General features: G+C 50.7%; 4 protein-coding genes across 5 annotated transcripts in view; 1 reads left to right on the plus strand and 3 right to left on the minus strand.

Annotated features, from left to right (window-relative positions):
• The window catches only part of LOC131215909 (uncharacterized), a 29,204-nt gene extending 17,397 nt beyond the window's left edge, over positions 1–11,807 (minus strand). Inside the window, exons 1-2 of the mRNA XM_058210305.1 lie at positions 11,795–11,807; positions 727–807 (exon numbers count right to left, since the gene is read on the minus strand). Coding sequence (XP_058066288.1) covers positions 727–807; positions 11,795–11,807 — 94 coding nt within the window. The remainder of the gene's footprint in view (positions 1–726; positions 808–11,794) is intronic.
• A 184-nt stretch (positions 11,808–11,991) lies between these two features.
• LOC131207410 (dolichyl-diphosphooligosaccharide--protein glycosyltransferase subunit 2) lies at positions 11,992–14,692 on the plus strand. Its single transcript, XM_058200026.1, has 3 exons — positions 11,992–12,123; positions 12,236–12,480; positions 12,548–14,692. The coding sequence occupies exons 1-3, from the start codon at positions 12,111–12,113 to the stop codon at positions 14,207–14,209; spliced, it is 1,920 nt and encodes a 639-aa protein (XP_058056009.1). The 5' UTR covers positions 11,992–12,110; the 3' UTR covers positions 14,210–14,692.
• A 38-nt stretch (positions 14,693–14,730) lies between these two features.
• LOC131215910 (unconventional prefoldin RPB5 interactor-like protein) lies at positions 14,731–16,416 on the minus strand. Its single transcript, XM_058210306.1, has 2 exons — positions 16,347–16,416; positions 14,731–16,281 (listed from the first exon to the last, which is right to left on the minus strand). Exons 1-2 carry the CDS (start codon positions 16,407–16,409, stop codon positions 14,731–14,733), a joined length of 1,614 nt encoding a protein of 537 aa, XP_058066289.1. The 5' UTR covers positions 16,410–16,416.
• Positions 16,417–16,652: 236 nt separating this feature from the next.
• On the minus strand, positions 16,653–25,349 carry LOC131205331 (phosphatidate phosphatase LPIN2). Of its 2 annotated transcripts, XR_009156739.1 has the most exons (6): positions 25,233–25,349; positions 20,512–23,536; positions 20,079–20,430; positions 19,913–20,016; positions 18,484–19,164; positions 17,813–17,952 (listed from the first exon to the last, which is right to left on the minus strand). XR_009156739.1 is itself a non-coding variant. In XM_058197392.1 (5 exons), the coding sequence occupies exons 2-5, from the start codon at positions 23,382–23,384 to the stop codon at positions 17,700–17,702; spliced, it is 3,582 nt and encodes a 1,193-aa protein (XP_058053375.1). In that variant the 5' UTR covers positions 23,385–23,536; positions 25,233–25,349; the 3' UTR covers positions 16,653–17,699. The 2 variants fall into 2 exon arrangements, 1 of the variants encoding a protein (XP_058053375.1); XM_058197392.1 differs by lacking the exon at positions 18,484–19,164 and having other exon boundaries at positions 16,653–17,952.

Raw genomic sequence — 25,349 nt, forward strand, 5'->3', positions numbered from 1 at the left:
CTCTCTCTCTCTCTCTCTCTCTCTCTCTCTCTCTCTCTCTCTCTCTCGCTCTCTCGCTCTATCACACGCAGACCGGGCCCATTGTCGCTTCGTTGGTGCGTCGTCTTCCTATCTGTCATTCTCCAACAACTGTGGCTGATATGTGTTCGCCGGTCCGCCGATGAAACAGTTGATTCAACAGGCCCCGGCGACCCCCGCCCCGGTTCCCGGGGACCCATGCCGCCCATCATCGTCACGCGCGGACGTCAGCTCCACAAACAGCCCACAACGCACACGCCTAGGCCAATATGCCGCCGTGACAGCAGAACACCCGGTGGGGTGTTGCGGGGCGCCGTGGTAGTTTCCGCGCTCTGGGACACCCCACCCACAGAGGGTGTCACCGAGGGGTTGACAAACATTCTCTCGTCCTCGTCCTGGTCGTCGCGAGTCGCGAGTCTGACAGTACCTCAAAACCCTGCGGCTGTTTACCCCCGTTGGAGGAGCAGCTCCACACAGAGACAGAGGCGGACTCGGGGCGGTGTGTATGGCTGGCACACACATTGGCGACCCCCCTCGCTTTATAGCGATGTGCGCCTGCGCATGCTCTGCACACTATCTGTTGATTATGTAAATGTTGATGAGCAATCGCAATGCAAACAAACCTCCTCACGATCACCACCACCTGATCGCCACCGGTGGACAATGGAATCGGTTCTCAATGGAAACACACTCGCACAGTACACTTACCTTTAATTTTGATTTTTACATCCGTCTTTTTCTCCGGCGTCTGCTTGACATCCGGGCCCAGCTTCCGACCGGTGGCCGCCTCTGTAGATGGGAAGGAAAGAAAGAAAACGAAACGAAGTGACGTAAGTGTGTGAGAGAGTAACACGGAAATCGGATAATTATGCTAAATTCGCATCTCGGAGATTCGATCCTCCCCGCGAAAAGAGTACCCGGAAGTAACAGATGGTACCGGCCGGGTGTTCTGGTTTTTCGATTCCCCGTATCCCCGACTGCAACAGTACATCCCGAGTGCCCCTGAATATCGAACACATAATATTTGGGCAACTCCCCACTACTAAGGGAGCAGCGAGTAAACAGAGCGAGTGACATATCTATTGGGCATATCCTTTTACACCGTGTGCCCTTCGTCTGTAGCGCCGGAGATCTCCGTTATCAGAGCGCCGCCGCTGATACGGGCCGCGGCGGTTCATGACTCAAACACGTACTCGCGAACGCTTCTTCTTTTTATTCGCACACATACACACGTCGAGGAAGATTCCGCTTCCTCGACGGGCGAGCGCCGCCGGCCGTTCGGCTGACCAACCTCCTCTTCGGCTAACAACAAAAACGATGGCGTCTCGAAGGAATCACGACGACGGGTCCGTGACCAGCGGGTGTGTGCGGCGGGGGCCCCTCGTTTGCCAGCCAATTGAACGGCTCGAATCTCGCTCGCTGGGCGACTGCCTGGCGACACATCCTTCTTTTTTTCTCCGCTCCTTCTTTGGCCGCGGAGCCTTCGCAAGACGCAGAGGCCAGAGCGTGTACCAGAGCGGCGGCGGCTTCGAACCTGATATCGGCCGTTCTTGTTTAGACCTCTCTGTCTCTCGCTCTTTCAACGAGAACATCGTTCCCTCGGGTCCGGTATTTATATTTTATCACAAAAATTAAATTAAGGCAACTACGCAAGGCATGAATCATTCCACGAGTGCGCCGGGCACAATTTGTCACACACTGGCTGGCGCTGGCCGCTGATTGTCCTCCCAAAGAGCATCATGTGTGTCCGAACCCTTTCGCGTCGGCACTGACCGGCGTCTTCATCCGGGTGTCCTCCCTTTCACGCTCTCTCTCTCTCTCTCTACCTTTTCCCAATTACTTATTATTCGTCTGCGACCGATACGGGCCGCTCATTCCCACACGTTGTCGTCGCTGTCAGCCATTCTGGTGATTACCGTCGTGATTACACCCGGCCATGGTGTGAAGGCCGTAAAAGTGTGCGTGCGTCCCCGTCCGGTGTTGTGTATTGTTGTTTTTCTGTTCCGTTCGCTCCGAGAGAGCTCCGAGAGAGATTCTCGGAAAGCGCAACAGACCCAGAAGGCGAAAAGAAGAAGGCCGAATACGAAGCAACAACAGTAAAGGACTTCCAATCTGCTCTGCTGCGTGTGTATGTGTGCACACACCCCAAACGAGCACCACTTTTCCCCGGTTAACCCCAGGGGCGGCTCAATTCTTTCTCAATTTTCTCTTCTTCACACTGTTTCCATTCCGAAGACCCCGCTCGGCTGGCTGGGCAAACAAATTCGAGTAGGAAAAGCATCGCCATCGCCGCCAACGGCCGAGGCTCCGGACGGTCGGCCCTGAATCAACATCACAACACACACGCCCGTCCAGCCAGTCCAGGCCAGGCCAGCCAGTCAACCATTCCACGAACCAACCACCAACATCATCCAGCGTGGCGGCGACGGCATCGAGAACCCGCAGAGGCCGCCGACAAAACCGGACCGAAAAAAGCGCTGCCGTCTGTTGATTTCGGGGATCACTTCGGGGAGATTCCTTTGGGCGTCCCTCGCGGCTAAATAAAGAACACGAAGAAGTGCTGGCGGCGGTGGTGGTGCTGGTGGAGGAAGGAGCAACAAGGGGCCGACCCGCCGCCGGCAAGCAACAAGCGACCACGAGTCACAGACGTACGAGTCTCGCGGGCAGACACAAGTGTGAAAAACGACCACAGGCCGGGCCGGGGCCGGGAGGCGGACGGCGGACCGGCACCCCCGGGTCAGGTCTCGGCATCGGCAGGTTGGCGCCAAAGCAAAATAACGCGTATCGGTGTCGGCGGCTCCGCTCTTCTCACCGTGGGAGGGAGCGAGAGAGACGGAGAGAGTGAGAGAGAGCGCGAACGGAGATGCCCGACTCATCGAGATGACGACCCGCGTCATAACGGCGGGGAATCTGGCAGCGACCAGAGCGAGAGGGCTACCCCCGGCTGCTCTCTCTCTCTCGCTCTTTGAAAGTGGAATCGAGAGATGAGATGCGAAAACGAACGAACGGGAAGCGGCCACAGGGTGAATGAATGAATTTTAGTGGTTCATTTGGCTCACGCAACTTCACGCAATAAAAACATGTTTTGTTTTGTTGTGGTGTGTTGTGGTGTGGTGTGTAGTGGCCGCTCCCGCCCCCAGTCCCACTGGCTGCTGGATTCCCCCGGGTGGCTGACGAATTACGATCGCTCACGGGTACTACAATCCCAATCCGAACGGAAAACTAGACCCAACGAGCTGCCCGAGGCGGCCATTTCTGTTTGATGCTTAATTTTCGTGCCGACGTCATCTCCCATTAGCTGCTGTGGCTGGTCATTTTTATTCTAACGAAAGCATCGGAGCGACAGCATCGACACAGCAATCCTCCTTGCTATAATTTAGAACGCTAATTTCGCGGCCTTAAAATCTGTTTTTGCAATTCGGGGGGCCCAAAATAGCCCCCGAGTGAGTTCTTATTCGGTCGCAAAGCGTAAACATTTAACACATCAACCACCGAGGCTCTCTTTCAGCTATTAGCATCATTCCGTAAATTAAAAAATAACCGAGCGAATTAGCTTTGATTACTACAGATCCGCAAAGGGCAGCTGGTGTGTCTCCCGGAATATGCGTCATACGAGGAGCCACCTCTCAGGATCATCGCTAAGAGAGGGATGATGTTGCTGCGGTGACCGGTTTCAGAACTTTTTTGTTGGCAATTGCCGCTGGCACAGCACAACGGGTCCGCCGTCCTTCTCCGTCGTTACAGGTTGATACAGGGACAACCCGTAATCTGGACACACACCGGTGATGAGATGTCGCCCGGGACCACCATTCGGTCATACGATCGGGGCTTCCCTTGTCGGGTCCGTCCACCCTAACTCTGTCTCTCTCTCTCGGAGCAGCTTGCGACCGAGATCCTCGCCGACGATCGCGCGTTGCCTTGCGCGCAGACACGGCGTCTTGCTGGCGGCGTAACAATGACTGGTGGTATGGGGAAACCGAAACTGGTTTTTCGAGCACCCGCGCGCGATCGATTAAAGTGCAGCGCGGTGGAATGAACCCCCCAGTACGCCGTGTGGTGTGCTGTAGGAGGATCGAGGGACCTCCTATACGGATCGGGCAGGGCGCTAAATTGGCTAGCCAGCAAAAAAACATCTGGAGTCTGGGCGATGGGAGAGCAGTCCCGGAGAGCCCCGAGCTAAGAGTGTCAAAATGATGCGCGTGATAACTTCAACCATCGGTGCAGCAGTATCTGCACCGCATACACTTTCCGGGCATGCAGTGTGCAGCACCCTAAACCGGAAAGCGCACCGTGGAATCGGTTGTCGGGATTCCAGCAGCAGCAAGCCATACGCGCGAGTCAAACCTTTGAAGTGTAGAACACACAAGTTGGGGCGCGGCAGAGCGAAAGAACCCGAACGAAATGCAATAGGCACGGCACGGAGAGGAGAGGGGAAGAGAAGAAACATGTCTGGGTCGGGCGGGCAATGTAGGCGACTCGACGGCGTCACAGCCAATAAACGAACGACGAATGAACGAATAAACAACACCGGGACCCAGAGCAAGGCGTACGGCCATTCGGCCATTACAACAGAAACCTGTACCTTTCACGCAGCCGAAAAGACCTGCTCCGCGGTCCAAAGGGTCCGGGGTCCGGCAGACCGTTACCACCGTAGCGTGTCGGGTGTGTCTGGGACTGGTGGTGGACGCGGAAACCACGACGAACACTTGCGCGAAGCGGGCGATCTCCGAAAAGCAAAAGAGACAGGCACCAGCAATCGAAGGCGAAGTGATAAACGAAAGACAACAACGCACCTGAACGGAGCCCCAGCTATTAGGGATCCTGTCGGTTGTTCTGTTGCGGCGGATGGAAAAGGGAGCGAAGGATAGGGACTCTCCTCGAATCGGCAAAAAAAAAAGTTGATCTCGGCCGACGAAACGGCGAACTTGACGCTTATTAACCGTGTGAGCTACAGAAGGGATCGAGACTTTGACCGGACGGTCGTCGTCATCGTCGTGACCGCAAGGATCTGAAAGGAGCCTTCACTGTCCGGGCATCGATCAGGCGACAAGAAACGCGCTTTATAGTAGGGGATCATCAAATATGCCGCTACTGTCGCGACGAAATTGCTTCACCAGCAGCAGCAACGGTGGCGGTGACGGGCCTGAACCCGGACCGGCGGAGTGTGCAAAAAACAGCCAACACAACACTCTACTCGCCCCGTCGCTGTCGCGCCCAAACCGGCTCCCCACGCGGAACGCGCGCGCGCGCGCCGAGGGAACCCCTCGTCGTTGGCATGTCGAGATCGGACCGGTTTCGCAGCTCTCTGTTTGTGTGTGTTGTCCGCGGGGTTGTTCCTGGTGATCAGGAACCGAGAAACGTAGATGACGATGCTGCCAACGACCACTACCACCACTACACTACCGCAGCAGTGCCACACGCCAGGGCAACCTGTCTCGCTTATCGTCCGGTATGCTGTGAGGCCCCCACGCGGGGACACGAAGCGAAGTGGATGCAACAGCGTGGAGTTTGATCCACATACAAAACCGAGGCACCGAAGGCGCTTCAGCAGCTGTCTGCTGTTCTTTTTTGTTCTTATTTTTCACTGTTGACACAATCGCCAACTAGTGCTGTGTTATTCCTTCTTCCAATTGGCATCTTTTCGTTACTTTTACTCTTTTTCTAAACCCAGTCTCTTCTAGTTCTACATTCCTGACCGTGTCGCACACTGTCGTAGTTCTGTCATCTGCCCACCACACACCACACAAACATTATTATTTGTTTCGCGAAAACGAAATCCGTAGTTTGCTCGGTAGATAGCTGCAGTATGATCGATATCGAGTGAGCTGTACTTTGTTTGTTCCACTCAGTTGTAAAGCCTTTTGCCCATAGCTAGATTCCAAAAGGAGCTCAATGTTTAGGTGCCACATCAATTAACATCAAAAATCTTGATGGATCGAATTTCCATCTGTGAAGCCTTGGCCAAACGGAATGAAATCGATCCATTTCATAACGGGGGATGAGAAATGGGTCACATACGACAATATTGTGCGAAACGGAGCGTGGTCAAACCAGGACTAAGGGCCAGGAAGGTTCTACGGTATGCCTGGTAGAACTTGAAAGGATTCATTTATTATGAGTTGCTACCGTGTGACCAAACACCAGACTCAGATCGTCGACTGTCGACCAGGGCCAGAAATGGCCAGAATTGGCCAGTAGAAGAGGAGTTGTGTCTCACCAACGACAACGACCCAAGGCCACACGGGCCATATATTTCGGACCAGCCACCAGGCGATTACCAACTTTTTTTTCGCATCGTACAACTTCCTGAGTGATAAGAAATTCAGGGTTCAAGAGATGATTGCGAAAATTGATTAGTGCCGTTTTTCGCCAACCAAGTCATTAGATTATGAAGCTACTGAGCCGTCGTCTTCGGACACATTTTGAAAAATGTTTTGAATTTCCCGCAAAAATAATGCGGTCTGGAAGCTCATAGCGAAAATGTTTCACCAGCTAATACATAGCAGAGCAGCACTTTGCCGAATATGAATATGAAAATTTTTTTGGAAAGAAATCGACCATTTGGAAGAGTAGTCAAACGGTTATTGCTTCGAATAAAAACACTGGTTTAGTTCTCATTAAAAGTTTGTATGTTTCTTCATCGCCAACACCGGACAACTTGAACACTTGGGCTTGCGCAAAACGCGCCACCAAAACGAAGCACCATCTTTCTGTTTGTGTCGTCTGCAACAGTTGTAAAACACACTTTGGAAGCACCACCGGCCAATAAACAGGGTGTTGCCTAAAAGATATTGATTAAAAGTGTTACCCTCCGGATGCATAAACTCAAATCTGTATGGATTTAAATCATACTCCCACCAATCTAACGGTACACGAACCTAACGACAGAAAGACACAGTACGAGAGAGAGAAAGAGGGCAAGATAAACAACGCAACGTAAGCGGCAAGTCCGTGGCATTGCACTGCAAAAAGCTGCTGCTGTGTAGTTAAGCTCTACGGATAGTTTATTTCTATCGCCTGGCCTGCGCTTGGCGCGCGATTTTCCGCGGCCGACCAACACCAGGCACTTTATTCGCGAACCGAGCCGAGGATTCCCCAGCAAACATTCGGCGGTCCGCCCGCTCTGTGTATGTGTGTGTGTCAGGCGGTTCGTCGAGACGGATTCGCTCTTTCGCGCTCGGGGTCCTCATTACGTAAGGGGAATTCCCGTACGGTGTGTGAAAATAGCCCAAGATGTGCCATCGTGCCATGGCGGTTGTTGTTGTTGACTTTGCTCTCAGGGCCATTTATTCCTGAGTTTTTCTATTCCGAGTTGGTGCATTCCGATTGAATTTGAGTCATTAGGAAGCTGTCGGGAAACGGCACCAGAAAGGCATCGGATGTGCGGCCAGCCCAGAAAAGAGCATGCCGGAGAGACTTCGGAGCGGAACGGCAATTATCGGTACGACCTTCGTCACCGAAGAATTTGCCCAAAACACTTGATATGTTTGGCGCCCCCGGGAAAGATGAGCACGGTTCTTGGACGGTGCCAGTTTCGGGCGCATGTTTTCGGGAACCCCTCATTGCTACGAGCGGAAAGGCCGACCCGCCAGGACACGAACTGCCGGGACACAGACTCATATTTCGACCCGGGACGTGCTGCTGTGTCAACTTCTGCGCGCGCCGCAGGAGTTCCGTTTACCCGCGGTGCGCATACGGCTCAGGGAAGCAGGCCAAAACTTAGTCCCCTGTGTGTCCCTCGCCCACACATATTCCCTCCCACTGATCTCGACACAGCCGAGAACGTGTGGCCTTGACTCGTTCCTATGGTTTCCTCGGTGTTCGCCACTCAAACCCATTTGACATGCCCGTTCGCGTAAAGGACACATTTTTGGAGTGGATGACGGTGTGTGTCCTCGACCCGGTGGAAGGACATCCCAGCCGCACAAACACACGCAGAACCGGGGTCATTAAATATGATTTCGAATGGCAAACTCACAGTTTTGACACGGTCTTCCCACATTCTTATAGCGCCGCCTGGCCTGGCCTCAACCGCGGCGGACCGGTGTGTAGATAACACCTTACCGCAGGCGGAATAAAAATAAAAACACTCTCAAACGGACCTGGGTTTGTTGGCTAGCGCGCATACCTCGCGCGATCGATTTCTACCGATGTTCCGATGGTGTACGTCGGACACCCTCTGCCCTGCCTGGGGGCTTTCGGTTTTGGCAAATATTCTTTAAATAGACGCGCGCGGGTAATAAAAGCGCGATGGGGTGGTAGTCCCTCATTTTTTCGGTGGGATTTCGGCAGGAACACCTTTCCCCGGCGCACCCCCGCGTGCGTTGCGTTTGCTGGCGCGAAGCACCAGCTGACCATGTCCAAGGTTTGCTGCCGCGACCAACTTGGCCTGGGTCTAGCAGATGAAGCGAAGAAGAAAACACACTTGGGGTGCTCTCGAGTTTCCGTTTTGCGCTCGGTGGGATGGGAATCGCCCCAGTCGGCGGGGCGCGGTGGAGCAGAGCGGCACAGGGCAAGGGTTGTCCGTACCCGTAAGCAGCAGCAGCTTGACGATGCGGTCGCGAAAATAGATTCGTAAATGTACGAGTTTACTAGGTCCGCGCGCGATCCTCTGCGATCCGCGATCCACGTTAGTCGCATCACGGCGCGAGGTTCACGTTCCACCCTTGGTATCTGCTGTGGGGCGCGGGCTACTGAGGGTACTTTAGGGAAGGTTGAACGGAGTCTCATACCTTCGTAATGGAATGAAAGTAATTGGTAATTTTCGAAACCTAGACGCTAGTTCCGATCCAGTATTCTTACCCCATCAACTCTTTCAGAAGATTGGCTTTCATTTTTTGATTAAATTGCCTAATTTACTGACTGCAGGTCTGCTTCTGGTTCTCTCTTTCTGGCGTGCGCCCGCGCGTTCTATCTCATTCCTGTATGGCCGATAATCGCCTCCCTTTCAAATTCGTCCTTTTCTGTACCCCGTCTAACTGAGGTTGACAGACTTTCGTCAAGCGTTTTAACAGGGCGAATAATGGCTGCCCGTCGCCTAACGGCCACTGTTACACCATTCGGATACCTGCCGCCGGTGATCCCGTTAGCTCCTTTTCTTTTGTCTCAAAAGTCAGGCCCTTTTCGGGGTTTCGAGCTGCGAAAGCATGAGAACGACAAGGACCCATTTGCAGCAGGTACAACGCAGTGTGAAACCCCGGGGCACTCCAACCTGCCAGTGGTAAGCGCCAACAAGTTGTTTTATGACAAAGGGATATTCTCGCATTGCCCGCAGTATCCGAATGTCAGCATTGCGAGGCTTTGATTTTACTGAATGATAGCCGATGGTGGGCTTTCCCGATTCATACGTACTTGCTTTGCCGGATCCTTTTTTGCGGGCCATAATTAGCGCGGCTGAACCGGGCGACTCCGGCGATGGTCTCCTGCTGCTGCGCTGGTTTCTCGTTGCTCATGCACTTTTCTTCCTCACGTTTGATTTTTCGCACTTTCCGGACAATCTTCCTCGGGCAACGAATTTACGATGCGCCGCTCCACGGCCACAGGATTCTTTGCCTTCACCCACTACACCGCCGCCCCATCATACGTAGGAGAATCACAGGAAATTTTCACTTTTTCACACGTTGTTGACATTGGCCCAAAACAAGGGCGCTGGTGGGGTCAACTAGCTGGTACACCTCACCTCCGATCGGTGTTGCCACTCTGCCCCTATACGCCGGTTTGTTTTACACTTCTTTTTTGTAGCAAAATTTTAGCATCACCTTTGGCACACTGGTAAATATATATGCGTATAAAAACAGCTCTTTCGCGGACGCGGTGCACTGCGGATTCCTGACCTTGATGTGCTTCTTCCTGCCGCTGCAGAAAACTAATCCCCCACCAAGTTACGATATGCTTGATCCGGTGTGTGTTGGTTTCGGGTGGGTTACGGATGGTTGGTCGCTAACAGGTCCTTAGGCGTTTCCAGCAATGGCACCTGGGGACACCCACAGTTTGCAGAGCGAAGGGACTTGCGACGCGTCGTTAGTGATAAAAGTGTCACCCGCAGCGAAACTGCAAAAGAAGGAGTATATTAACGATTTTAATTCGCGGACGGAGAGCAGCAATGAAAATAAGCGCGAAACGACCGACACACCGCGGCGGATGATGTAAACCGAGTGTGCCGCTGTGTACTACGATGGTGATTGGTGACGAGCGCGAGCCAGCGAACAGCGAATGCGTTGGATCAGCGAGAGCAAAGGCCCCCGTTTCACGATTACACACCATCCAAGCACACATGGGTGTTCCACCGAACGACGGGGGACATTACGTGGAGAGGAAACGATCCGGCCTCTCTCTCGCTCCTCTTCGGTACTCGGGGGGGCTACTCACTTGGGCGAAAATACACCGCGCGAAGCGAACCACACAAAATCGACACCAACAACCGATGGCAGGAATTTGCAATTTGATTAGAAGACGAGTTGGCTCGGGTTGTTAGAGAAAACACACTTTTACCCGGCCTCGCGAGACGAGCGTTCTTCATCGTCGCCTATCAGCAACGGCACACACAAGCGGATGTTGTGTGGTGGAATACAAATACCTTTTTTCTGGCCGTCGGCGACGCAGAGAGCGGTCTCCCTCGCACGCTCTCTCTCTCGCGCTTCCGCGGCTGCAAGTGTTGCGTCTGCTCTCTTTTGCGCCTTCCAAACAAGGGGTTGCCCCTGCGATTCGACTCTTTGCTGCGCCTCCGTGTGTGCCAAGTGTCTCGGGCCGTTCTGTCCCGCTTCAGCACCCGCCCCGAGTGGGGCTCTCTTTCTCTCCCATGGCCTCACACGGTCTGACGGTTCGTCGGTGGTGTTTCCCTCGGTCCGGAATGCGATGATGTCGCGACACGCGCGCCTATGAACTGCTTGAGTTGCCGCAAAAAGGGGATTGTTGCGTTCGGTACGCTTACAATGACCAATCGCACACACACGGGCACGTTGGCGCACTTACTCACGGAACACTCGCGTAAAACACAACAGGTATATCGGTATCCGCCGACGACCGAAACCGTACAACAAACCCTATTCTTGGGGCACGGTTTTATTTGCAAACACTGGACCCAACCCGAAACGACCGTTAATTTCGGGGTAGAGTAACGAAAATATCACTCGCGCAGATTTATGATTTGACTAAACCAAGTGAACTAGTTAACTCACCTCCAAAACACCTCCAATGTGTTGACGGCGAGGAAGGGTGGAAACCGCTAAAGCTGTGACGCACAGCACAGAAAACCGTGCGTGCGTCACAAATGTATGTTTAGTAAATGTGACATGCTCAAACACCGACGGAGAAACAATAGTTTTGGCACATGCAACAGGATCACGGACCACACACAAAACTTACACGTTTCCGAACGCACATAGCTATGCAATCAAATAGATACGACCATCAACGACGTATTCTACTATTGGTTTACTTTTCCGAACGATAATAACACAGCATAATCGAACAACGCGTGTATTGGCAACTGAGGAACGAAACACCGTTTCTGAGCAGTTTAACTCCTTCCTTTCCCGGGTGTTATTGAATTTTTTATTTGAAGCAACTCTTGTCCGTCAAACTGAAATTAGTCTCGGGACTTTCTGACCGCACTGACTTCTGACTCTGCGTTCCCGGGCTCTGTTTTTGCCTAACAGTTGTTGCGTTCTTGGTCTCTGGTTTTCTATATGTTACTTACGGAGTTAGGCGAAGTTCTTAGCGACAAATTCTCAGTTTGCAAAAATTTCGGGTTTCCTAATAGACAATTCCAATATACGTGCGTACTTCATAGTTACAAATGAGGGTGAAATGTGTTAAATTAACGTTATTCCTCTGAGTGGTACTCCGTTTCAAACTTTAACCCTTGATCCGTTGATCCGGTGGGTATAAACTCACTTGTTCACTTCTCACTTCTCACTTCTCACTCAAGCCGGTCAACATTCTGATCTGTCATCTGTCAGTTTCCGAACACGTCGCTAGTTCCATCGTTTTTCGGTCTCGGAACGCGTTTTTCCTTGCAATCCTTGCAATCCTTGCTCTACGAAGGAACGCTGTTTATAAATTGCAACAGTAGCTCTGGGTGCACGCGCAACATGAATCTATTCGGTAAGATACTCGCCGCCACGGCTGAATCAATTGCAATCAGGAACGCGCGGCCGCTTCCATCGGCTCTCTGGCTCGGCCGGCACGCATAACGACAACTCGTTTCATTTCGCAGGATTGATAACGCTTGTTAGTTTAATCGGGACCAGTTTGGCCGCTTCACCTACCACACAACGAACAGTTGCCACCCATTTGACGGCGCAGGACCAAGAACGCTTTGCCAAGGTTTTCAGCGAAGGCCTAAAGTCCAATGACCTACAGTCGCTGTTTTTCACATCATCCAATGTGAAGCTTCCGGCCAACGATGTGGTTGGCACCTGCAAGCGTTTGCTCACCCTTCACGCGGAATCGAAGTTGAACGTAAGTGTCTGCATCGTGGCATCATTTGGTTCCAAAGTCCGACAAGTCTTCTTTAACCCGGTTGTAGGATTTCGAGAAAAACTACTACCTAATTGGTGCCAGTAAAAACTTTGGCTGCAAGGAAGCACTGCCTGCCAAAGTGGAAACGGCTGTGAAGGCGTCCCTCTCGAAGGATGCTTCAACGACGCAAGAGCTGTACTTCAACTTCTATTCCGCCAAGCTGGTCGGAGTGAAGCTGGACGAGAAAACCCGAACCGCGCTGGGCAAGAACCTGCAGGCTTTGGTGAAAAAGGATGATTCGTTGAATTCGCTTGGCCACACGTTCGCCGTTGCGTCCGAGCTTGGCCCAGCTGGCGCCTTCGCTTACGATCGCATCGAAGAAGCGTTCGTGCAGGCAGATGAAGTGGACGGAAAGATGCTACAGTTCGAGGGAGGACTGAGCATTACGGCTCTGATCGTCAACAGTGGCTTCAAGCTGACGACAAGCCTCAACAAGCCGGCCCCCATCAACGCGGAGCAGGCGGTTAAGTTTGCTACCTATTTTCTGTCTCGCGTGTCCGTCCAAACGCCAAAAGGTGTCAGTGTGCTGATGGACGCCCTGAATCTGCTGGCCTCGCAGAAATCGATCGCTCCCATCTGTGTGCGGTTAGCGAACAATGGTCAGTTGCTTCCGGAGAGCCCCGTGCTGGCGGTTAAAGTGTGTGATCTGCTCGGCAAGCCCATGTCACCGGCCCTGGCAGCCCTTTCCACGACCGTCACGTCCCGCCCATCGAACGAACCGCTCGTAAGCAAGGTTAATCTGGTGCCAAGTAAGGACGACGCCACGCTCTACTCGTATAACCTCAAGGCGGCTTCCCCGCAACGTGGCCATTTCCTTGTCGACATTGAAGCTGCTCCCGCTTATCGTCAGCAGCTGAAAATCAGTGTGCTGGGCAAGGTGCGCGTCAGCTCGCTGGAGATCGGTGTTGGTGATACCGACAGTACATCTGCCGGCGTAAAGCGACACACGGTTGCTCATCCGGCAAAGATAAGCACGCTGCTGAATGCCGATTCGCAGCAAAAAGTCGTCCTGAAGACTGTGTTGGTGGATGAAACGAGCGGCAAACCAATCACCGTGCACCAAGCGTTCGTGCTGTTGCGCAACAAAGACTCCCGGCACGAGATCATCTTCGTGGCCGAGACCGACTCGAGCAAGGCGTACAAATTCGAGATGGATGTTGGGGCCCGAGCGGGAGACTTCGACCACAAGAGCGGTGTGTACGAACTGCAACTGATTGTCGGCGATGCACTGCTGTCCAACTCGTTCCAGTGGCACGTGGCCGATGTGGAGCTCAAGTTCGCCGTTACGGATGCAGCGACGAAGGAAAGCTCCACCGTCGGTGTCAACTCACGCCAACCGCTCCCGGAAATCATCCACCAGTTCCGTGCGCCGGAGAAGCGTCCGGCCCGGTTCGTCTCCGACTTGTTCACCGGATTGTGCGTGGCTCCACTCGTGATTCTCTTTTTCCTGTGGGGCAAACTGGGAGTGAACGTTCAGAACTTCCCCCTATCGCTAGGTGCGCTTGGGTTCCACGTTGGACTCGGTGCCATTCTAACACTGTTCGGTGTCTTCTGGCTACAATTAAACATGTTCGAAACGATTCGCTACCTCATTCCGCTTGCACTGTTCACGTTCTTCTGCGGTAACCGTATGCTGCGCAAAATAGCTCGTGGTGGAAGCGAGAAGTAGAACCGAAGGGGTAGTTAGGGAATCTGCGCGGACATGCAGCGTTGTAGCGAGGTTCGAATAAGCACACACAATTCTCCGACTGACTGAATGTGAAGCAGAAGCAGTGACGAGGGATTGACAAATGATTGATCTCCTAGACGAGACAACACCATATTGAGTCATAAAGTAATCGAGTGGAAGTTACAGATGAGAACAAAAAATCATTCCCCAAAAAGAGGTTCAAAACAGAATCGGAAAGGAACGGCAAGAGCAGGATCAGCAAACCAGTCCTAAGTTAGAGCATTTACCAAGAGGCCCTACACGGAAATTAGAGGATCTCACGAACGTTGGGTATCGTCCCCTTACAGCCCAATCCTTTTTGTGAACCATTTTAACTTCCGAGCAAACCGTTCGACGTGTAGGGTGTGTAACGAAAGTAATTTGTTCCCCAATGTTTCTCACATTTGCATTGAATAAAGGAGTAGAAATTCACAAAGTTAAACGATGAAATAAACTTTTAGTAGTACTTCAATCCCCAAACCCTATTGTCGCTGCTGTTTGAAACGGCTCACCTTTTTGTTTTTACGCCCCTTAGGATCACTTTCGGGTGGCGGTTCCTTCGTATCTGTGACAGCATGCTCCACTATCTCACCGATTATGGCCACGGAGGGCGTATCTTTTGACAGTGGTCTACTCGCTAGATTGGATGTTGTCTTCGGTTCAACTGGATTTCGGTCGGTTTGTTGGGGCATTTGCTTGTTTTTAAGAATCGATTTCCTGTGGCGGATTTCCACAGTTGACGGTACTTTGGCTTCGGTTTCCATTGCAAACAGCCTGTAGATATCCGCCGGCGACAGTATTTCTTCAGTGCTTCCCGTGCCATGCGTTCGATACGCTTCCGGCAGTGTGTCGGGCGAGTGAACAATGGGCAGAAATAGCGTTTTTTCAGCTCCCTTGCTCGTCGATACGCCACTTTCGCTGACGGACGAGTTCCGTCCATCGATCAGTTTAATCTGATCATGCTCAGCAAATTTGATTTTCTTTGACTTTCGTTTCGTGGCTTTTGCTTCTGCCTCAGGTTCGTCCTGTACCTCTGCTCTTTCGCCATCTTCTTCGGAAGGAAGCTGTAAAAAATCTAGCGCTTCTTCAATCTCTTCGTGCAATTGGTAGAGGTCCACCTTTTCGATAATGGAAATTGAGTTTGTGTACAGTTGCTGTCGCACCTCTCGTAGCTTCGCGCGGAATATCTTGATTTTTTCTTCTTCACCACAGTTTTTCGTATCATTCAACAGCTGTTGGAACTCCGCGGTCAAATTTTCATCATTATCTTCATCCTCTTTATCATCTTCCCTAGAACCGGTGCTTTCGTCATCCGTGGTTTCGATTTCCTCTTCTTGGTCCTGGATCTGTTGTTCTTCAACATTGTCTTGAGATGTTTCTTGGTGTGCAATCCGTGGTTTTTCATTCAAGGAAATTTCACCGCGCATCAACCGTTGCAACTGCTCATTAGCTGCGTCATCTGGCGCGATGTCTAGCTGGTCAATTTCATGTTCCAACTCTTCCAGTAGCTCCATTTCTTCCAGATGCTTAAACAGGTCATCATCACCGTGTTCGTTTTCCGTGGTACTTTCCGTTTTGGCCCTCTCCCTGGCCTCGCGTTGCTTGTGTTCTCGCACACGGTGGCGGTGTTTCTCACGCCAGCGTTTCTCCGCTGCCTCATCGTAGACCTCCAGTATCTCCTGACCACCCCCGTCGGCAAATGCTTCACGTACGAATGGCGCATCCAGCTTGTCACTGTGCAACATTCGCTCTCGTTCATACTTTTGCAGCATATCGTTCGCCACCCGAATCCGCCGGTCCGCTATGGACTGTGCCTGTTCCGAGGAACACTCGGAAAAGTATCCGTTACCGTGGCTAACCAACAGCTCGCCTGTGTGGTAAAGCTGTCCCGGTAGCAGGGCTTTGGATCCTACCGGTATAAGTATGTCCGTTCGAAGCGACTGCTGGTACATTCGGATGTTTTCTTTCAGCTCCACGTGCTCCTGTCGGTACGCAGTCCAGCGCGCCGTTTCTTCTTCATTGCTTTTAAGGGCCTAAGCACAGCAAAAATTGAATGTTAGAACTTCTCTGTGAGTGGTTAACATTGCGAATTACTTACATCGGCATACGTTTTACCATACAAATACTTGTGATTCGGGATTGAACCGGCCGGTCGTTCCATATCGCTACGGAGTTAAAATTGAGTAAACAAATATTCCCAGCACACCGCGCGCGCTGTCATTGCTAGCTGTCAGTTCAGTTGACACGCCTGCTTAATCATAGTGGCACAATTCAAATCGAGCCGTTACAATTGTTCACTGCGGAACCACATTATCACGTTTGTTTTCGGAGTTTCTTTATTTCCTCGACGGGCTGCGAATAAATGAACCAGTGGTGTGTATTTGCAGTGTATGGTATGCGTTGCAATGCGATTTATTTTTCACTTGCCTGCTAGATGGATAATGTGATCGTTCTACATTTGTTCCAGCAAAAGCGATGCGACTCACTAATACCCTGATCTGTGCTTGCTAATGTTTTCGGTCCACAACTTTCACCACGACGTTCTCTTTCTTAAATTGCAATAGAATTACAAAGAAGCTAATTGAAACAAAAGAAGCTGTCCTTAACTTTTTTCGATGCGTGTGTGCTTTATTGCTTTATAAAGTTAAACGAAACATCCTGCAGGACTTGTTATGTGAGTTTGCCTTGTGTCGGTGTCTTCCTCATTTAGGAAAGCGTAGCTACTTTCCGTCTTTTTCAAGTGTGTCGAGTAAATTTCTCACGCAACACGTTGAGTAACACATGCTTTGTTGTTGTTTTAAAAAAGAAATCTTAAATTTATCAGCATTTCAAAGGCTAAAAAATAAATAGAAAATAATTATCACATAATTCACTTTGAATATTGAAGAGCAAGCAAACAGACCAAATATCCATTTTCATTCTCCTTTCTGCGTGGCTCCATCACAACGCACAAAAAAGCAGCTGTTGCTAAGATCCTTAATTATAAGCTTCTACAGAACAAGTCATCTATTTTTGATGTGCCATCGTTATCACGCAATTGCTTAGATCGCACAGGTTTTCCTCGTATTACTTCAATGTTTTGTCGCTAATTTGCTTGGCCTATTTTTCGGAACCCTTTTAACACGACTCAGAACACGACCAAAGTCGTCAAACTAGAATGCACCATGACCATGTATGAAAACGGTGCGGATGGGCGCCGGAGAAAACTTGTCAGTCCTCCCTCCAGACGGGAGCGTAAACTACAACTGCAGCAAAGCGTTGAATATCATCGAAGCTACACAGCTTAAACATCGCGAACGCTATTATATAGTATTTTACGTTTCCTCATAAACCCATGTTGAAGCTCGCTCTAGCTAGCGTGATCGATCGACTTCTTACTGCCCTTCCGGTGTTCGCTGTTGACATGTTGTGCCACAACGGAGTCCAGTAATGCGAGTACCCGCAAAAGAACTTAGTTCTCAGGAATGGTGGGCAGAGCTTGCTGGATCAGTGTCGCCGTTGGTGTTATCTTGCCCGTTGGCACACCGGAAACGGCGATTGATGAGGAAGCATCTCCAACCGAAGAATCGTATGCAGCGGTAGTAAAATCAATGTCGGGGACTGGCTCACGCCAGTAGTTGAAGCTGGTGAACTCATTGTCCTCTTCCTCTATATGCTTGATAGGTGGATATAGCTGATCTACGATGTACGCCATATTAGAGTAACTGCGTGAAGAATCAACACAGAAATAATTAGCGATATTGGACAGACACGCATTTCGATCGGAAGTGTTTTTGTTAGTCTGTTATTTCATGGTGTCGAGTTGATTTGCATACCACTATTTATTTTAATGTATTACCGTCAGTATAGAGACGATATGTTTAGCGAGGAAGCGGAAAAATAGCGATTATTTGCCAATAAATATTACAAACTCGTATGTGTGTATCCCCGTTTGCAGCCACACTGAGACTTCCCCGAGCATTGTACAGCCGAAATATAGTTGCGATTTTTCTAATGAACGGATTAGTAGATGATTCAAGCCAATAACACTAAAATACAAATTTCGGAAAAGAATTCACAGCCGCGATGATAAGACAAGAGTAAATGACCGAGAGAGAGCAAGAGACATGCGACACGATAATGACGAGAGAATAGAGACATGATAATGACGAGAATAGAGACGTAGTAGTAAGTAGTGAGTTATCCAAATAATGTGAGAAGGTGACGCGATTTCGTGCGATTCGCACAATGCTTACCACGGTTATAACAAAATTCCCAACCAGATAGGGTTGCGGACGGAAGACTTGCACCAAGCAAGGCACGCTTGAACGCACAAGGGGTAGGCTTTCGAACGGTTAGCCATCCCTTGTCAGCAACGATCTCTATATCTTTGGTTCATGATGGGCCACAAACTAGTATTCTACCCGAAGCCCTTCTAGCTTATATCCCGTATTAACGTATTCGGTGGTCCCCATGGCACAAAAAGCGATCCTGGACAACTAGCACAACGGTTGGGAGGTAACGGAAAAGTCGGGGAACAAACAGCTTTTTCTCTTTAGCGAACATGATCAGTCAAAGAGTAATAATCGTCACCGTGAAGTAATGAGACGGTTGCACGGCAAAATGGCAAACGCTTTTAGACTGACTGCGCATCACGGTAAGTTCTAACGCCACCGGCACCGTGTCCTCTTCGAAGTCATCCTTGCAAGGATCGATACTCAGCAAAGTCGGAGTTGAGTGAACGCATTACTGGTTGATGTTGCTGCTGCTTCTGCCGCTTTAGGTGTTGCTGGTCATCGCCACTCGCTTCGAAGTTAAACACTAACTGCTCGTCAAAGTCGTCCTCATCCTCATCGTAGTCTGAGTAATCAGACTCCGGGGACGGGCGCACGATCGGTGGAAAGTAATCGTTCACAACGAGTGACTGGCCGGTATATCTGGCGTCATAACGTTTGCCGAGTAGTTTGGAGTGATATGATTTCAGTACGAAACACAAGAAAAGGAAGGCGCGCCCATAGGAAACGGTGCAGTTGTGTGGTTGGAGGGTTGAATTGAACGCCATTTAGCATCGTAAAATAAACAAACAAAAAAACAGAAGAATATCAAACTAGGGTACCATATTGAGAACAAAAGAATATAAATATAGTTTTGCTAACACTGCACACCGTGTACCGAAGTAAATTTGAAACCATTTGTTAACCAATTTCAATGTGCAGTTTAAACGTGCAAATGTTTGATTACATGTTTGTGTAGCGTGAAGTGAAACATTTCTTTGTAATGAAAATTATTTAACTATTCGCAAAACATGTCCGCTGTTTTTGTGTAGTCCCCGAACGATCGAACCAATGATTCCGGTAACCACACCCATTTGAAAGTACGTCATAAGTATCCCTTTTAGTTAAATTGTGTTCTCCCTTCTTGCAGGTCCGTTACTACTTGCTCCAATTCTTTGTAATGATCATTCGTTGGCCAATTGATTCTATGTCTACCTCTGAGTTTCGCGACTGTATGATCATTTTGATTACGATGTACATCAAGCGCTTTTGGAATCTCGTGCAAAAAATATATTCAGCTCTAGGTCTTTGTCATGTTAAAACGCATTGATATGTGTGTGAGTAATGGAAGTGTGCAATGATATGTAACAATGCATGATAGATATGCAATACTTTTGTTTGAAATACTCACGTTGATTGGAATGTTTGGGTCAGGTCGTGTTTCAATTCGCCCTTCGGGTTGATAGTAAAAATTCTCGATGTCGGGATACCCACAGCCCGGTAGGCCCACACATCCTAAAAGCGGAAGGAAAGCCAATGTAGCGACTAGAAACAGTGCCAACCGTTGCCCAACCTACATTTATTCTATTGCCGTAGCCCGCGTAGAACGGATTCTTCTCCGGGAACAGCTCGCGTATATCGTTCAAACAGGCAATCTTAAACTGTTCCGGCTTCTTCTCGATCACTTCCCGGTGGAATGCGGACATGAGGGAGGTTGGGTTGAGCAGTAGTGGACCATCCGGAAGTTTCACGTCGCCCTGCCGTATCGATTGCAGGTAACCGCGAGTGGTTTTCGCCTGGCCGATCGCACGAGCCGAAAGGTACAGCATCTTGTACCCATTTTCCTCGATCTTGGAGAACAACGCGGCGACGCCGATCTGATCCCACGATTTACCGACCATCGGGAGAATGTGACCAAGCACGTCGGATCTGTGGGTGCAGGAGAAGGAATGCCATTGGCGTGAGTACCGCTGCTTTAAAGATCGATGAAGACTTTTAAAGACGACTTACCTAGTAATCGTTCCATCGATATCCGAGATCACCACCTTATCACTATGCTTCCACTTGAACAGATAGCACTTGCAGCGTGTAGTACCCTGGTACGCCGTGGTGACGCTGAACACGACCTCGTTCATACCGTCCAGCAGATTGAGCGCTTTAATACGTTCCGTCGACAGCCGCAGTGTTTTGCGATACTTTTCTCCGCCCAAAAAGAGCAACTTGTCCATGCTGTTGTCGACACTGCCATCGGGCGCAACTCCCGGTACGATAGCGACCGGTTGGGTTTTGTCCATCGCCAGCTCGGAATCGTCGGACGAAAGAGAGCCATTATAACCATCAACGGTTTTTCCAACGCCTTCCCGAACTGGAACCGCATTGTCGCCTACAGTTGCCGCGGCCATGGCAGCACTCGGATCACCTTCGTTACTATCGTCCAACGAGTTCGAACGAGTGGTTTGCGTTGCGACAGCCGTCGATGGTTTTAGATTGCCATCGGACCCTGTCGGTGTTGTCGGAGTCAGTGGCAAGTGTGAAGAATCGGTCGCCGGAGGCGGTTTCGACTCATTCGAACGCCCCCAGTACCACCATCGACCGCCAGCTGCATTTTGCTGCGTTGGCTGTTGAGCTTGTGGTATTTGCTGCAATTTGTTCGCGGCGCTCGGATCGGTTTCTGTCCCATCGTCCGGTTTTGTCAGCCCGGGATCGGTGGAGCTCACCTTCTTCCCGTCCAGCAGTTCGGTTGGAAGCGACTTTTGGAACGCCAGTAATGTCATGACCTGTGGGCAGGCGGCCGCCCAGCTGTAGTATTTTCCGTTAATACGGACCACTAGCTCGGGGTCCCCGAATACTGCAGGATCAGCGAGTACATTCGAGTACTGCAACCGATGGCGCTCAAAGCTTTCGTTCGATGGACCATCGGCATTGTCCAACCCACCGCAAAGTGACAAAGCAATCGATTCGACTGCTCTCTGATCCCCGTCGCCGCCCGCGTAATGTACCCCTTCCGCACGATTTCGTTGCAATTCCGTGTTGTGATGCTCATCGAAATCGGAATCCAGACCTTTGAAGCCACCGGGACCTTCCTCCATTGAGGTGGGACTATGAGGTATCGATGTTCCATTGCCACTTTCACGATCTTCTTCGTCTGCGCTGCCACCGCGCTGTTGCTGCTGCTGCTGTTGCTTCAGCATCGAGAGCGGTGGAAAGTATAGCTGAGCAATCTCCGGTTCTCGCAATTTATCCAAATCCGACAGATAAAGTCCTTCCGGGACACTCTGTCGTTTCTTTTTGTTGTTGTACTTCATGAAGCTCATGAGACCGTTCAGCATGGAGTTGTGCTGGGCTTGCTTGCTCGCCACACCACCACCCTCCAGATCGCCTACTTTCGATTCCGGCTTGGTCGGTAGCTCGCCCCATTTCCAGGAATCATAAAGCAACCTTTCGTCTTCCGTTTCCGGTTTTTCGCGCTGTGAAATCTCGAACTCGGTGTCGCTTTGGATGGGCGTAGAAGGGCGCGATTGTTGTGGGCTGGTGCCATTGCCGATGTCGGTGTCGCTGAAGAAATGAATATCCAGCTCAGAGTGATGATGCGGTGTGGCAAGGACCATCACGTTCGTTTTTAGTGACTCGCTGTCTTCTTTCACGGCCACCGAGGAGGAACCGGTGTCATCGTCCTTGGCATCTATCCCACTGTGAGCTACGTTGGTGGAACCACTGCTACCCGTGGACACCGTGGCTTGGGAGGCAGTTGTTACGCTGTCCGTTTCCGCTGCATCGTTCTGGTCTGAATGATTCGAGCCGCCACCGGAGCTGCTGCTGGTCGAGCCTTTTCTTTGAGCATTTTTCTTTTTCAGAATCGACTTCTTCCTGCGCTTTTTCTTGGATTTCGAATCCAACACACTGTCTGCGGTGGCCAAATCACTCATCAGTTCCGATCCGGCTACCGTTGAAGGCATTTCCTGTGTTCCGCCGCTAGCACCGGTGGTTGGCTGAGCATCGATGGGCTTAAATTGCTTTTCCTCTCCGACCTTACTCGGAACGTCACCGGATCCAGCTTCACCGCTGGAGTGCGATGGTAGCAGCGTACTGTTCTGCCAGTCAGCCGGAGGCGCCTCATCGTCTAGACCTTCCATGTGAAAGATCTGTTCCTGTTCCGCTTCGGTAGCGGCTTCCCACTCCTGGCGCAACTTTTGCATCGTGTACTCCTTCTTCGTTAGCGACAAGTCCGGCCTATTGGTAACATTATCGGTATGCCTCCGAGTGAGGTACTCGGATCTTTGGTTTTCATATTTGGCCCGCTCGAGATCGGCCATTTCGTTCGAGAGATCAACCGAATTACGGCGAGGCCGTGGCATCGACTCTTCCGTGTCCACCAGACCGCCGACGACAACGCTCGGTACATCATTTGTAGCCGGCCCTCCCAGGGGCATCATCACCATAACCGAACCTTCGTCGTGCTGTACCGGCCCCACGGAACCACCAACAGACTCGCTGCCGGTTGCTCCTTTACCCGATGGGCCAGCACCGCTTCCGCCGTCACCCTCGTAGTTGCTCAGGTAGGAATGGCTTGGTATCGGTGAGGTTGCCATATGCGCGGGCACCTCACTGTCATCATCGTCGCACTCTTCCACGAAGAATGCTTCACCCGACTCGCCCAGTTTCATTTGGAGCTCCACCGATTCGCCATTAAGCTCGATATCGACCACCTTCTCTCGGCTGCGCAGCACGCCCAGCTTGCCGAACCGTACGTGGAACGGTGAGCTCTGGTACGAACCGTCCGGTTGCTCCACCACGACCACATCGATAGCGCCGGTCAGTGTGGCCCCGTTGATTTCGCTGTAGAATTCCTTAAAATTGCTGAACAGATTCACTATGCTATTCATTTTGGCCCGTTGCTCTACGACAATAAAGATGACTCAATCGGATGCCGTCACGGGCACGTGCTTCGGTAACCTTAAGCGGTTTTTTAGGGTACCTGTTCTTTCCACAGATTACACACCGCAGTAGTTTGACGTTTCACGTTCGGTACAGATATCTGAAAGGGCAGCAAAAAAATGAGAAGAAAATCAGACACCTGCCATAGATTAGATAAAAAATAATGGTAAGAAGTAGAAAATGAAGGCCAACATCGTATTTATCCATTGGATCGGACCAGGCGCGTCCAGTTCTTACAACGTGTACTTTGACCTTGCTAAATAAGCTACACGTTTAATCAATAGCGCCAAGGATGGAAAAGGTCATTTTTGGTTAAGTTGGTTAAAATTCGGTTCGTTGGTCGACCTCCTTCGGTGATATCGGTTCAATCGGTAATCGGTGGTATCGGTTCAATCTTAACCGTTAGTCAAAGCAAGCCGCGCAATCAAAACTTTTTGGACCAGCCGTCCAGAGTCCAGAGAGGTGGTTGCCGATGCGGATGTACGTTGCATGGCGTAGTTTCGGCTCAAGTTCGCGCTGTTGACAAAGAACAGCGAGGACGGCTCTTCGCGTTACAGAATGAGTGTGCAAAAATAGGCTTGCTAATCGGGCTCAGTCGATAACGCAAAATGACCTTTACACACAAGCTTGGAGCTCGCTCGGTAGCATTCATTGCATTGCAAGAAAACTCTAGCAATACGGGACGACGGAAGCGCGTAATACACCTTTTCGATTGGGCAACATTTTAAATGAGCCAAATTATGACCGTACGAAAGGCAAAAGTGGCGCTGGGCCACACAGCGTCGGCAGTGAGTCTGGCGGCGGTTCGATGTTATTAACAAGAGTAGAAGATGTGTACAGAGTCACCTTCATGTGTAAACCCCTGCCCCCTTGTTGCGGCAAACGTTGAAACCCGATTTGGGTCAACCTGCGAGGCAGCACACAGTACGAGCCGCAGAAAAGTAACAGCCGCTCGTTCGCGATCAGCTGACTCTGGCGATCAGCTGAAACCGCCGATGCAAACTAAGCGATCGACCAATCCACGTCTCGCGTCGCGTTTCGCGTCAATCGCCTGTTGACTGAAGCACCATCGCCGGCGCTGGCCGATCCCGCCCGCTAATGGCTTTATTTTACGGGAAAAGCAAACCCGACCTTTGGACTAATTGTGGTGCGAGAGCCATTGCCACTACTTGTAGCTGCTCCACTGGTTTGCAATCGTCGTACTCGAATGATTACCGTTCTATAGTAGACACTGACGACAATGGCCGCCACTTGTGTTTGGGAAATGTTTTTCGAAAACACTTACTACGATCCTTTCTGTAACCGTCGATCTCAAACCACGGTGGCGGTGTCTGGTCCTTTCCGGATTTTCGAGAAGCGTGCTGATTCGGAAAGGAACAATGTGTAGCACGCGCGTGAAATTCCGAGACCCCCCCAGGCCGACCACCGCGTACTTCCGACATTTTTAAAACTGTACCGCGAAAATTGAAAATACAGAAAAAAAGAACGGTACACCGAAAACGAAACGGACAAACATCAACCTTTGCCAACGACAAAAATAGTTTCCGCTTTTAGGGCTAAGTTGGTTGATGTGGTGTGGTGTGGTGGGGTGTGGTTGGTCGGTCAGTGTCAAAGTCGGAAATTACTTTTGGCATACGCCGGGCCGGTGGGACACAAATGTATCAAAAATCTGAAGTAAGCACACGTAGGCCAGTAGGACCTTTTTTCGGTATTCTTATTTCCCCTCAATAGGCTTTACATCAGAAACGAGAAAATCCTTTCCATGCTCTAATGGCGTGATCGTACGTGATCTTTACCTTTGAACGTGATCCTAGCTTTTGAACAGGATAGTAAACCCAAGTGTCACATTTTACCTCTATTCAGCGTAGAACTACTACTTAAAATTTACAACAAATTCTACTATCAAAGTTCAG

Source organism: Anopheles bellator, chromosome 1, assembly GCF_943735745.2.
Source record: "Anopheles bellator chromosome 1, idAnoBellAS_SP24_06.2, whole genome shotgun sequence".
NCBI classification, from domain to species: domain Eukaryota; kingdom Metazoa; phylum Arthropoda; class Insecta; order Diptera; family Culicidae; genus Anopheles; species Anopheles bellator.

Bases quoted from the DNA above. Each gene is read 5' to 3' on its own strand.
- LOC131205331 (XM_058197392.1), bottom strand. From the start codon at position 23,384: ATGAATAGCATAGTGAATCTGTTCAGCAATTTTAAGGAATTCTACAGC. The intron at 20,431-20,511 runs GTAAGTCGTCTT...CTGCACCCACAG, and splicing joins ATCGATGGAACGATTACTAG to ATCCGACGTGCTTGGTCACA. The intron at 17,953-19,912 runs GTGAGTATTTCA...TTCTTCACGCAG, and splicing joins ACCCAAACATTCCAATCAAC to TTACTCTAATATGGCGTACA.
- LOC131215910 (XM_058210306.1), bottom strand. From the start codon at position 16,409: ATGGAACGACCGGCCGGTTCAATCCCGAATCACAAGTATTTGTATGGT. The intron at 16,282-16,346 runs GTAAGTAATTCG...TGCTGTGCTTAG, and splicing joins ATGGTAAAACGTATGCCGAT to GCCCTTAAAAGCAATGAAGA.
- LOC131207410 (XM_058200026.1), top strand. The intron at 12,481-12,547 runs GTAAGTGTCTGC...ACCCGGTTGTAG, and splicing joins ACGCGGAATCGAAGTTGAAC to GATTTCGAGAAAAACTACTA.